This window comes from Malaclemys terrapin, chromosome 8 (genome assembly GCF_027887155.1).
Source record: "Malaclemys terrapin pileata isolate rMalTer1 chromosome 8, rMalTer1.hap1, whole genome shotgun sequence".
Lineage (NCBI taxonomy): Eukaryota > Metazoa > Chordata > Testudines > Emydidae > Malaclemys > Malaclemys terrapin.
Window position 1 is genome coordinate 95,156,530 of NC_071512.1, and position 13,393 is coordinate 95,169,922.

At 39.7% G+C, this 13,393-nt stretch overlaps 1 protein-coding gene across 5 annotated transcripts in view; it reads right to left on the reverse strand.

The window, feature by feature from the left end:
* The window catches only part of FGGY (FGGY carbohydrate kinase domain containing), a 336,672-nt gene that overhangs the window by 46,555 nt on the left and 276,724 nt on the right, over positions 1–13,393 (reverse strand). For all 5 annotated transcript variants that reach the window (XM_054038431.1, XM_054038430.1, XM_054038429.1 and 2 more), the window contains 4 exons: positions 11,780–11,841; positions 7,521–7,668; positions 5,105–5,179; positions 1,229–1,349 (listed from right to left, as the gene is read on the reverse strand). In XM_054038431.1, the coding sequence (XP_053894406.1) occupies positions 1,229–1,349; positions 5,105–5,179; positions 7,521–7,668; positions 11,780–11,841 (406 nt within the window). The remainder of the gene's footprint in view (positions 1–1,228; positions 1,350–5,104; positions 5,180–7,520; positions 7,669–11,779; positions 11,842–13,393) is intronic.

A 13,393-nucleotide genomic window follows, 5' to 3' on the forward strand; every position in this document is an offset into this window, starting at 1 on the left:
GTGGACTTGATAAAATCTTGTTTGACAAATAGAAAGCACCAATGTGGCAATACCGTATATATCTAGCCTAGGTCAATGACCATTGTGTCATCTGGTTCTCTGTTTCTGCTTTCATTTAATATAATTACATGATGCAGATTTTCATCTCTTTTCCTGCATCAAGGTAGGATGTCTGTTTTGATGTCAGAGTGATGCAAATCTGCACACCAAATTCCTCAAATCTGAGCTTTATACTGGATCCAAAACATCTGGACTGTTCTTAATTTGAAATATGCCCCCAAAACACACACAGTTCACAGATTTTCTGAAGTCTCTTAACTAAATGACGTTATTTTCTACATTTTTAAAGAAAACATATTGAACTGACTTACAGATGTTCAAAGACACCCAACCTATAAAGATGAAATGGAGATTACAAATAGACTGCAAGCTTGGACTCTGCTCCTGCAAATATATCCACATATACAGGTCCTTACATCAATGTGAAACCTTATCAATGTCAATGACACTCTGTGCAGGAGTCAAGCTCTGCAGGATTGGATCCTAAATTATTTTAATAACTTGAGATACTGAAGGAATTCTGATTATGCGGGCTTTGTATAATCAAGAAAACGTTCAACGTAAGCAACTGAGGTCCGGGGAAAACCCTATAGAATTCAAATGGGATGAAACCAACAGGGGGCTTTATAGAAATTGAAAAGGTTCTATCTAAAACTTATTCTAAAAATTTACATGGCTAGATTCTCAGCTGAGGATCTGGTCCATTTGATTTAACAGAAGAATAATTTCTATGGAACGTGTCAACCAACTTACAGAATTTTATAGTAAACAAAATCTCTGCTATACAATTCTATAGGCTGGTTTAAAAAAATCTATAGAAGTGTTATAATTCTCAATAGTCTATAGCATTGTCCTATAAGGATTTCGGAGAACAGGGTCTAAGAGTGGGAAATCACATAGACAGTTTCTCTATGTTCTCTGTTTGCTAATAACATGGATTAGGGACCTTTGTTTACACCATATCTTTGTGTTATTCCAGTGTCTTTACATTTCAGGAAATCCAGTCTTTCAGGAAGTAACATTGCATTACACAGTTTTTGGCCAACCAGCAAAATAGAGTTCCATATACTGGGGGTATTTATTTTTCCAAACACAAAGTTTTTAGCCACCTAAAATAATAAAAGTAGTTTACTGTCCTCTTTTTCCCTGTTTCCTTTGTCTAACTTACCGGTAATGTCAGCATGCATCTGCACAAAGAGGGGATTCTTGCTCAGCCCACCGCACAGAAACAGAGTGCTGATGTGATGCCCGGCAGACTGCATAGTTTCCAAAATATGTCTTGTTCCCAACTTGAAAGACAGAAAAAGCCTGATGAAAATGGAAAACTTACTCAGAAAGAAACCTGCACTAAGTGAAGGCAAGGGTTAGGCCTACAGGAGAAGGGACTTAGTTTATCATCAGGTCAGTAAGGTAGATTGTATGATCCACAGTGACCAGGAACAGGAAAACTCATACTGCAAGCATTAGGGATGAGGGACTAGAAATGAAAGGAATGTACGAGGGCAGCAGGCTGGAAACAGCACCTTGGCAGTTGGCTGTAGGAGGAGCAGGGCCTGATAGCTGTCTGTATGCACGGCTGGAGAGAGTAGGGGCTGGGAACCTAAAGGGCAAGGAAAGTGGTCTGGAGCTGGCACAGAACCAGGCTGTGAAGGCTCAGGAGAAATCAAGGGGAGACACTGAGGAGTGGCTGTTTGTGACCAACAGAGCAAGTGACAGGAGAAAGCAATTAAGTAGCAGCAAGGGTGCCCAGGAGACACAAACAGTGCCAGATGCAGCCCGCCAGAGCTCAGATATCGCTACCATCCCCTCCCATTTGCTTAGCCCTCCTGCCTCTGACAAAGCCTTGCAGCACAGACGAGCCTTGCAGCATGACCTGAAGGTCAATAAAGTTGGGATCTGTCAGACTAAGGGGAAAGCAAGTCAAAGAACCATCACTTAAACTGTTTGGGCTTCAGCACCATCCCTTTTAAACCAGGGGGCTGTTATCTAAGTGCCAGCTTGAGTTTTGGGCTGCTTCTGAAAACTGAGACCAGTTGAGTAACACCAGATTTGGGATGTTTACTGTGAAACGCTGGCACAACTTTGGCTTGGCCTTGAAATGTAGTTTGGTTAAAGGCAAAGTGGTTATGATGAACTAAAACAGCCACTAGCCCAGCTGATTAAATCGGTCACTTCCCTATTGACACAGGGGGCTAACTTTCCAAATCATACAGTTAAGATTTTAAATGATAGAAAAATAAAACTACTCTACAAAGAGTCTCTCTCCTAAGAACTGGCATTGATGATGACAATTATATTTCTGATTATGCTCACAATAGTCTCACTGTTGTGCTGAATTTTGCCACATGAGCAGCCAGAGGATAGATGCTCTCTTTCACAGCTGCTGCTATTTACATTTATTAGCAAATTCCCCCAACACACAGACACAGACACACACACACCAAATACTTTGAAAAAGAACATGCTGTGAAAATTATTTTGTGTTTACCTGCCTGGAAAATTTTATTCAGCGACATTTACATTACAACTAGACATTCCACTCAGGGAGGTTAGGGTGGGGAGGGGTGGGAAGGACTAATTTAATCTTAAATTAGAGAATATGCAAATTGAGGGGCTTGAAATGCAAATTTTATTTTAAAAAAATCTCCCATTGTAAAGAAAACTAGAGATTAACTGTCCATGGGTATGACTGGGATTTTGACAAGGTTTGCACAGTTGCTAATGTTGGGTTTAATGTCTGATGTTGCTCCGATTGAAGTCAATGAGTGGTACAGGACTCCGGCTCTAGGGAACAGGAAATTTTTCCTTGTAAGGTTACATAATAAACATAAAGCTAAAATTAGGGGGAGGGGAATTTTGAAAACTAATTTTGTATATAATAAAGATAATCAGGAAGGGCAGGCATAAATTTCTCTCAATCCATTTATTATGATTGCCTACTGTTTCAATGGAATTTTAAAAGCAAGTGTGTATTAATTTACCATGAAGAGAAATTTAGTGCATAACTTATCTTGATATTCTGTATCACAGACAAAAAAAATCATTATAAAAAGATGATACTGAACTTAATGTTAAAATGCAGTATATGAAACAAAGCAATCAGATAATAGGATGTCCAACAGAGAATGCGTCCACTTCATTAGTGTGAAATAACAACAGGGCACGCATTAGGTACTGAAATGTTTTTGTTTTCAGCCTCTTTAACGGGGCAATATCAGGAAAACACACCCATTCTTATATTTAAATCATAGTATTGTATTAAAGCACCCAATATATCACAATTATGTTCAGCTGAAAGGGGTCGATAGTCAGCACTAATGAATTTCAGGCTCAGATTAAATGATCAGGATTTGCTGAAGGAGTGTTAACACATCAGATACGTAATTCACAGTAAATTTCCCGCATCTGCCCATGCTGCTATCCCAGACGGTGTGGCGTGACACTGGGATTTTGCATGCCATATTGATCTATGTTATCCATAAACCCTTGTCCCCATTAGAAAACAACGGCCAGTGTTAACTCCAAGGATGGCAGAAAAACATGGCCATATTATCTCATGACAGCTGGAAAGATCATTAATTTCATCATTGTACCAGTCCCTGTCTTATGCACATCGTACCAGCAGGGATGTATGTTTACACGTACGTGGTATAGGTTTGTAATGAAATAGGCAGAAATCAGTAAAGAGTTTAGGTGTGAAGATACTACAGTAATAGGGACCAGTACAAAAGACAGACAAACATATAGATAGGTGAACCACAGGGAGTATATATTTATAAATACAAGCTGACTGATCCACTCTAGCAAAGATTTTTTTGTTGCTGTTTAATCAAACAAGTCACTTGGGAAAAGTGGGGCTAAAGTTAAATTTATTCCAGTAAAATCACACCCACATATCCACACCCACACCTGCACCATATACATAATTAATGGACATCTGTGGCTGTTTGTTTAATGTAGAGGTATGGTGGTCTCTCCATCTACTTTAACATAAACCGGGGTAGGGGTTGAGAGGGGAAATAAATCATCCACACGGGTCAACATCATGCCTTGCAACAGAAAAACTGCAGGAGGAGTGAAATGCCAGGAGTGTCAGCCTGCAGAATTACTTACGTCACACTACAGGGTGAGGAAGGAGAGGTTTGTAGAGGCTCAGGGCCCTGTCCCTACACAAGCTTCCTTTCCCAGCCTAGTAGCACCACACCGTACAATCCACACCATCAGCACCGCCCCATGTCGCACAGTCTCTGATGTGCGCCTGGGGAAAGCACTCCCTCCACGACCCTGCAGGTTTGGTGGGGATAATATGGCATATGGCAACTACTCACACCCAGGCATATCTCCCGAACCGCACAGAGCTGCACCTTGCAGGTTCATGCAGAAGTGTACCTCTAAGTTTGGGAGAGATTAAGGGCAAGTCTGCACTTAAAATGCTGCAGCTGTGCCACTGTAGCACTTCACCAAAGACGCTACTATGCTGACAGGAGAGCTTCTACTGAGAGAGGAGGTAGTTATGTCGATGGGGAAAGCCGTCCCGTTGACATAGCACGGTCTACACCAGGGGTTAGGTTGGTATAACTGCATTGCTCAGGGGCATGGATTTTTCACACCCCTCAGCCACGTAGTTACACTGATATAAATGTATAATGTAGACCTCGCCTATGTTTCTCTCCTCCTTATAGACTTGCCATCTCCTTTTGGACTGTATTTACACATCTTTCACCTCAGACAGAAGAGGAGGCGGCTCCATTGTGGTGCATACCCAGCATTCCTTGCCTTGTCAGAACAATTTGCGGAAAACTCTTCTAGGGAATTTTCCTCCCTGCAAAGAGTCCTTCAGGGTTTTTTCCATGGGAGGGGGCAATCCTCTCCATACATGTGATGTTTATCTTGCTCCTTTAAGAACTCATTTGGTGAGTTCATTTGTAATTAGAAATCTATTTTACAGGAGGGCATGATCAATCTGCAGTCTGACACAGAGTGCAATTCCTTTAAGTAAGTCCTTCATGGTTTTATAAAAAGCAGACTCTTTAAAATGGCTTACAGCAATGGCTTGAATTGTGGCCAAGTAGATAAGAGCGAGTTCATCAAGGCCCTGATACAATGTCAGTCCAACAACCTGCGTGGAACACAAGAAGAAAATGTTCAAATCTAGCAGAGGTGGAATTTCAGCATTTTCTGTGAAACATAAGGCATGCTTTCTTGTTGCTACACGTTTAAATGCAAATTCTAATCCTGTCTTTGTGAGCTGCACACATACTGTTACGTTAAACATATTACTCCCAATCTGGGTAAGAACCACAGAAACTGATTTTGCCCTTGCAAAGAAACAGTGAACAAAATATCATTTTGTAAGGGATTTACGTGTTATGTTTTCACCGATACAGTTTTCCTATGAGACTAGCATATTCCTTGGGAGTATATTTAATCTAGTACTATAAAATGAAACACAGTGTAAAAAAAAAAAAAAAAAAAAAAATCCCACGTGCCCTTCCACTGAAAGACAATTAATAATTAAGTATTAGATTATGATTTCATTTATTCTGGCATAAATCCAAATTCCTTCTATTGAAGTCAGTGTAGTTACTCTGGACTTGTCTCAGAACAAGTGAGATCCTAATTTTGTCCCTAAATGTGGCAGAAAAGATGCACTATCATTGCTAGCATTTGTATAAGAGACTCAAATCAGGGGAATAAAGACCCTCCTGTACAACATATTTCTTGTGGAAAACAGTACAGCTTAACTAAGGATCAAAATATTCATGGGTCACTCCCACAGCAAAAGATAATCAGGTGCACCTAAGAGCAGAATTTAGCCTTAATAGTTTTACTCAAATTACTGGTATAATTATAGCTCATAGTGATGCCCTTTAGAGGTATGACTTCTGAAAAACAATGTGAGTATTAGTGCCAATTGAAATGAAGTGCATATCACTGTTCCTGGCACCAGTTCTGAGGTGGGAACCTATTTTGTATATATCTTTATTTGCAGTAAAGAAGTGGCTTAAAGTTCTTCACAGCTTTTGAAGGGTAGCTAAATAGGTAAATCCTTTTACGATAACAATATATTTCAGCATGTTGCTGTCTTCTCAGAACAGATGATTCAAGGTGGAATTCCTGTGTCATTAATCAGGATCAACAAGTGCCATCCTTTTCAGTTCAATAGTTGAAAAAGAAAAAAGTTTTGAAACCACTAGAAAAGAACACTCAAATTATCTCTAATTATTAGCCTCATCTTGCTGTGCAAGAATGTACAGATCTATCCATTTATCACCTGAATGCTCCCCAACCTCTCCCCCCAGTATACTGTATGAACCCTCCCACTTTTAGTAGCAGTAATTATGGGTGAACTCTCCCTCCCCAAAATGTTTGAAGTTTCAGTTGCAGGATGCTGATGACTGAGATGATCTATTGGGGTTATTTGTCTGCTCTCAGGGACCAGGGACCATTTCAAGGTGCGTTATTACACAAACTACCTGGGACACAAATCAGAACTATACATCATTATGATTCAAGAACTATCAGACCTTAAAGTCACATAGATTATATCCTATTCACCTGTTCAGTCACGGTCTTGTACAATAACATCCTAACATGCGATCCAGCTAGTCTGCCTCCATCTGGTTCAGCTAGCAGAAGCATCCAAATGTGTGGATGTTTATGTGAACCTCATGAGTCAACATGTGCCGAAAATCTCACCAGGAGAGGTTCTTTCATGAGCTTCCTAATTCTGCTGCTTCAAGTTCTAGATTGAAATACTGTGAAAACTGCTCTTCTCACAGTATTTCAGCCCTTCCAGAAGAAACATTTCATAACCTCAAATCAAGATCAGATTCAGCTCAGTTTTGGAAAATGAATAAAAATTCAGAGGGTATCTTGTTTATGTATTTATTTTTAAATCAGTGCTTGCATGCCCGTGGTTAATAATTACACAGGAGCTTTCCAGCTTCTGATGAATGTGACCAATAAGCAACTGAAATAGTGTAACACGCCTATTCAGCAAAATGATTGAAAATTTGAAAATCATTCCTTGCAATATTTTATATCATTCTTAGTCTCTGGATACACCCTTCCAGTTTTGGACTGAGACGCACCAATTCCACAAGGGGAATGCAAGATTAAGCAGACTGGTGAGTGCACAAAAACAATGAATGGCACTATTTAGTTCTCCAAAATATGACTGCCAGTAAAGATACTGGATGGAAGACATACCTCTTAGTATTTTCAGCAAGTAAATGAGGCACTAGAGATATTAGAAGTATCCTGATCGGTGGTGTGCTGCAAAAACACTTGCTAATTTCAACAACAACAACTATCAGCAAGAAACCCAAATCCTGTGGGATAGTCTGAACGACTAGGAAGGAGTATGTATAAAATAAAATGCTCCTTCCAATTTTTTTTTATTAATTTTACCCCTCTGTTCTGAATCGACCTTTTTGCAAAGACAGGCTGTTTCTTACCATGCCCTTCAGTGTCAGATCTGCTAAGGGAGATCGGTTACCATGGAAATCTGGCCAAACGTGTAAATCAACAGTGAGGAAACCCACAGGCAAAGATTTCTTAATCAGATCCAGGTGACTGTTCAAGTATGTATATATATTTTGAGCACTAGAAGAAAAACAAGTTGGGAAAGAAAAGGGGAGGGAGGTTATTCGGTGAACATAAAACATTTGCACTTCTAATGTCAAATACAAGAAAACCATCAAAGGGGCCCAAAAGCCAAACTTAAAAGAGAGAGAATCATTTCCTTGCCAGGCATATGGCAATGGAGAGCGGGGGTAATTAAACTCCACTGTCAGCCAGTAGAATGACTGAGTTCCCACAGTGGGCAGGGAGGTGGGCAGACAGTGAAAGATGAATGACCTTCAGAAGCAGTAGCAGCAGCACTCCTTGTGCAATGCCCCTGCTGGTCGGTCCTGAAACTGCAGCTGACTGGCATTATGGTGGCTTGCCCACAACACAAAGAAGGAAAGCAATGGCGCAACGAGAGAAATGAAAGCGGAGAGGGAGTGAAGAAATAAAAAAAGATTCCCAAAGAGGAATGAAAATAAAATCCCTTTACAAATGTTAGTCATTTCTGTTGTTAATCAAGAGGTCCTCGTATTAAAGTTTTCAGTTTTCGAGACCAATATTCAAGCATACGGTATAATTAAAACAAAGCAGTGAGGGGAGAATGGGGACAGTGAGATGCTGCTTTGCAGGGGAGGAGCTGACTAAGGTCCCTAAATTTAGTTTTCTCTAAGTTCTTATAATGCACCCATCTCCACATTATCCAAGTGCCTTTTTCCTGGGCCAGCCATGGTTGTGGGATTAATGATGAACTCTTCAGTGTTCTGGCTTGCAATGGCACTAGTGATATTCCAGTTAAAATATGTTGCAATTATGGTTAGAATCCTTCTAAAAAAAACCCACCAGAACCTCTTGTACCATCATAAACAGATTTATAATTTTATTTTGGGTCTCGGCTCCTAAGAAATCAGAGTAGGGCATTTAATTTCAGGCATCTTGGTCAATAATAGCATCCACCCTAATTACAATTGATTAGCCATTGTCTCATTTACTGTAGATCCAAAACAGTGATATTCATTTAGCTTCTACATGTATATTCAATCGTGCACTAATGAGATCCCTAAGGGAATTTGACATATGCTTTACCACATTGACTTCTGACCTCCTAGCAGCTGTATTTTTATACTTTGCATTCAGCCATTCAGCGGCATGTTTTTTCAATTATACCTTTCCATGTGTGTGCTATCAGAGAATATCATTCAAAATGAAGTACACTTGGAAGACATTAAAATAACTAATTCACGTCATTATTCACATTCTTTTAAATGTGCTTTCTGTACCTTCCTGGAACTGAATTATGATAATTTTGAAAGTTACAATGATTCTTTTCTTCATATTGTGGCCTTATTTTCTGCCTCCCTAAAGATCATATTATAAACGGTACCTGCTAATAACCAGTCACTGCAGTTCCAGTAGAAGCCCGGCTTTTATGGGGTGAGAAGGAAAAAGGAAGAGGGCAACTTCATTAAACATGAGGCCTATCCTACTTCCCAGCTTCCATCTGGCCCTCTTGTTACTTGGATTCCCGGGGGAGAAGTTATTCCAGAGCACAAACCCTGCGTAGCAGAAGTTGACATTTAACCATGCCTTCTCAGGCAAGCAGATATCCCTAGCACTACATGTCTACATCCTCCTCTTCCTATATATCTAGGCCTTACAACTCTATGTCGGGTTAGAATGAATGGCAGAGCTTACCAGTGCTACTTGTCAACCAAGCCCACTGGACAGTGTTGGGCTACTAATTTTCTGAGCCAATCCAACTTCTATTTAAGAAAAGGAAAAGATATCCATTAACTTCAGCAGCAGTTGGATTGGGCATCGTGTCCTGGACCTAGGGCTTTACAAAGCCCAAGGTTATGGCTCTTCTTTGAACATTTAAAAATTATACAGGAGTTAAGCAAATAACAATAATAGTTTATGCAAAAAGAACAGGAGTACTTGTGGCACCTTAGAGACTAAGTCTCTGATATAGACTAAGTCTCTAAGGTGCCACAAGTACTCCTGTTCTTTTTGCGGATACAGACTAACACGGCTGCTACTCTGAAATAATAGTTTATATTTGTAATGTGGGCCAGATTTCAGAAATCAATGGGAATTAGGCACCTAGTGGGATTTTCAAAAGTGTCTACCTGCATTTTTAGGCCCCTAAATACCTTTGAAAATCTAGGCCTAAGATCCACAGATGGAAGGAACTGCCAAATATTATTATTATCCATTGCTTGAAAGATCCCAAAGCACTTTACAAACATACATCACTACTGAAAAGCAGCCATCTCTAAGGTGGGGGAAGAGCAGTCAAAACAGCACACTGCTCACTAGTGGAAGACAGGGAAATTCTGTTCAAAGACACCAGGGCAAAACACTGCTCTTACAAAATCTGCCAGAGGACCTATGATGTCAAGCAGAGAGGGTCTTGTTTTTCAAGGTCTCATCACAGAGGGACCCAAACAATGTAAACTACATGGAATTTAGAATGTGCACCATGGAAAAATGACAGGATGACCCAAGTCAGTCGGGGTTAGAACCTGTGATTCTAGGAAGATGAGGTATTTCAGCTCTGATGCTTAGACCACAAAGTCATCTTGAGTCCACACTCTAGCCTGGATACATGGAGTTTTACTATCTCAATACCACCTATATGGTATTATCATACAAAACAGACCTGATTCTTTATGGCCTTGCACCCTGTATAGTCACTTACACCTATGTGAAGTGGGTTTAAAATGCCACCAGACATGTGAATGGAGAATTCTGATGTGTTGGCATTTTATACCCACTTTACATGCTCTGGACAGTATAATGACAACACAAGGTGAAGAATCAGGCCCAGTATATCAGAATAGACCCCCCTAAAATACTTCAAGGAGATCTGTAGGCAAATAACTCCCCATCCCCTCCCCATCAAAAACCCCCAAAACCAAAACAAGACCCTCCGTTAATATTAAGAATCTGACTTAATTTGAGAAAAGACAGGAAAATCAGACCAAAACTCTGCACTAAAATCTCCTTCTATTTGGCTGTTTCCACTGATATAGTTCTCCGTGACGACGCCTCATAACAGTGGGTGAAGTTTTAGGCTACATGTGCTGTAATAGCTAGGTACAAGGTGATGTCTTAGGGATGGAATTTCAACCTGAAATGCAAAGTTCCTGGCTTCTGTCAGTTTAAGTTAGTCCCTTAATGCTACCCATTTTCGGGGAAACGGGGAGGAGGGTGAATTTATAAGTGGCTTGTTTACTAAATTTATAGCTATGAAAACATATCATTAGAATGGCAGTGTCTGGAAAGCATTATAGAAATACCATTGGTATATTAACCATATAAAATATTATGACCCTCTTTACCAACACTCTCCTGCACAGTTTTACTAACTGCATGAGCCTCAAATAAGAATTAAAGAGGCAACATGGTATCACACAGGACAGTTATATCACCTTACATTCAGTATATAAAGAAATAAAGTTCTCTCTACCTCAGCACGCAAGGATTTTGCATTGTGTAAACTGTGTTTTCTCATTCAATGCAGTATTAGAGTTAGTCTAGAATCGCAGACACCTTGAGCAGACACGCTGCACTCATGCAAAACGTGGCTGGTACTGGGGTGATCCATCTCTTGGTTTTAACTATCCCTTTATGATGGGTTTGCATTTCTCTCTACACTATCGTCCCAGTCTTTTTTTCATACACTAGCTGTTCTTTCATATAGCAGATTTATCCTAATAGTGCAATGTAAGCTAAACCTCATTCCTGGAGCCTGACAACATCACCTCTGAAGTATGAGGCATGACTAGCCCTAGGCACCCAGGTCTGCAGCATGGAGAATATATTGTGCTGCCAAGAGACATATTGGGCTGGATACAAAGAAGACTTTGATATGCAAAGCAGAAGGCCAGCCATACCATTTGGGTAAGTATTTTAACCTAAGGGTGAATATTTTAGGTTTTTAAAGCTTTGAACCCTGAATTATCATTACAGAAGCCTTTGCAAATACTTCCAATCAGTTCAGACTCAGGGGACTGAGTTCACAGCCAGCTTGGCTGATCCCCACGTCCTGAAATGGGAACGTTGCAGTACAGGGATGAAGGTACAGCGTAGTGTCAAAATGATTGTTGTAAGGCCGATGTTTTGATAAAGAAATAAGAGTGGTGACCTGGCTGCGGCTTTTGCTTGTAACTCTGGGAAGGCAACGTGGCCTCGGACTACATGATCTATCTGAAAAAGAACAAAAAGAAAAACAACCAGATTAAAATAAATTAAATTTAAAAATTATTTCCTGGTAAAATATATTGAAACTCTGTCATTCTACAATGACAAAAGAGCTTCCAGCTTACTCATGAAGTACTAAAACCTGGTCCTACTGAAGCCAATGGCAAAACTCCCATTGATTTCCGTGGGATCAGGATTCGGCTCAGAAAGTTTAACAGTGATATACCAAAAATGAGCAGAATGATAAACTTATATCTTCTCAAATAACTGATTGCCCATTAGCTTGAAGTAGCCAACACATTTGTAATGGCTAGTGTGGATATTCCACAAGTGTTTATTCAAGGACACGAACATTGGTTCCTCACCATGAAAATCAATTAACTCAAGGTTAAAAAAGACTTACCCTACATAGAGTTGACATGTGAATTGGACCCTCCAGGGAGAGGTGTCTAGTGTTATACACAAACCAATGCCTTGTGTAGGATCGTGTGGAATTTCAAGATGGTAATTTAGCAGCTTTTGTGGCCAGTCCATAGTGCTTGTCAGAGGCATCCGTAAAGGTAATGAGGCAACACTATGGCTACCCAGAGTACTGAATATATAGGCGAATGATTTGGCAAGACCTGCAGGCAGCAAGTCAAGACAGGTGTTTAAGTTTCATTAGTATTCATTAGTTTGGTTGCCTGGGTGTTAATAGTATAATACAATGTATTTTAACTATGCACACACATCTGTATACAGGAAAAGAACTAAATACATCTTGATTCCCTCTGGAGTTTGTGTAGTAGATGAAAGAAAGCCGTTTATAAAAATGTAAATGGTGTTAGAAACAAAGCTGTGGGCTGGACTGAGGTTTGCTGATTGAAATGTTAACATCAGAATAAGCCAACTCAGGGCTGACACTGGTCATTATGAACTGTGCAAGTCTGCCCAGAAAATGTTTGATGGGATCTAAATAAATAAAATGTGGTTATGCACTTTGTGTGTGTATGTGAATGAACACATTTTACTTACAAAAAAATCTCTATTAATGCAATGATAAGGTTTGCATAGTTAAATGCTTAGAAATCAAGAAATGCCGAAGTTAAGGTAAACTTACCTCTGCCCCCTTGTGGATATGCAAAATTATGTGATTGCATCTTATTTCTCGGTTAATACAACAGAACATAATACTGTACAATATTTCCCTATTTTTTCCCTATTCATTCTGAAAACTCAGTTCAAAGACTTAGAAATTCCTTTTAAAAAACACATTTTTTTCACCAGGACAAGCAGAGTCTCCAGTGGTGCGAGGTCTAGGCCTATTTACAAATTTCAAACTTTGGCAGGTTTTATGGTAGCCTCATATAGAAAAGTGTTATTATAATATTTTAAAGGGAATGGGATCTTTATTTCATTTTGGCTTAACTCTCAATGGGTTCAAGTGATTCTGTTCAAACTGCAAAAAAAAAAAATTCTCCTTCATCCAGAGATCAACTAATAAAAACATAATCCCCAAATATGAATTTTCCCTCAGAAAGTGAGAAGTGTGTGAAAGCAGGATGTTATGATGGCTACT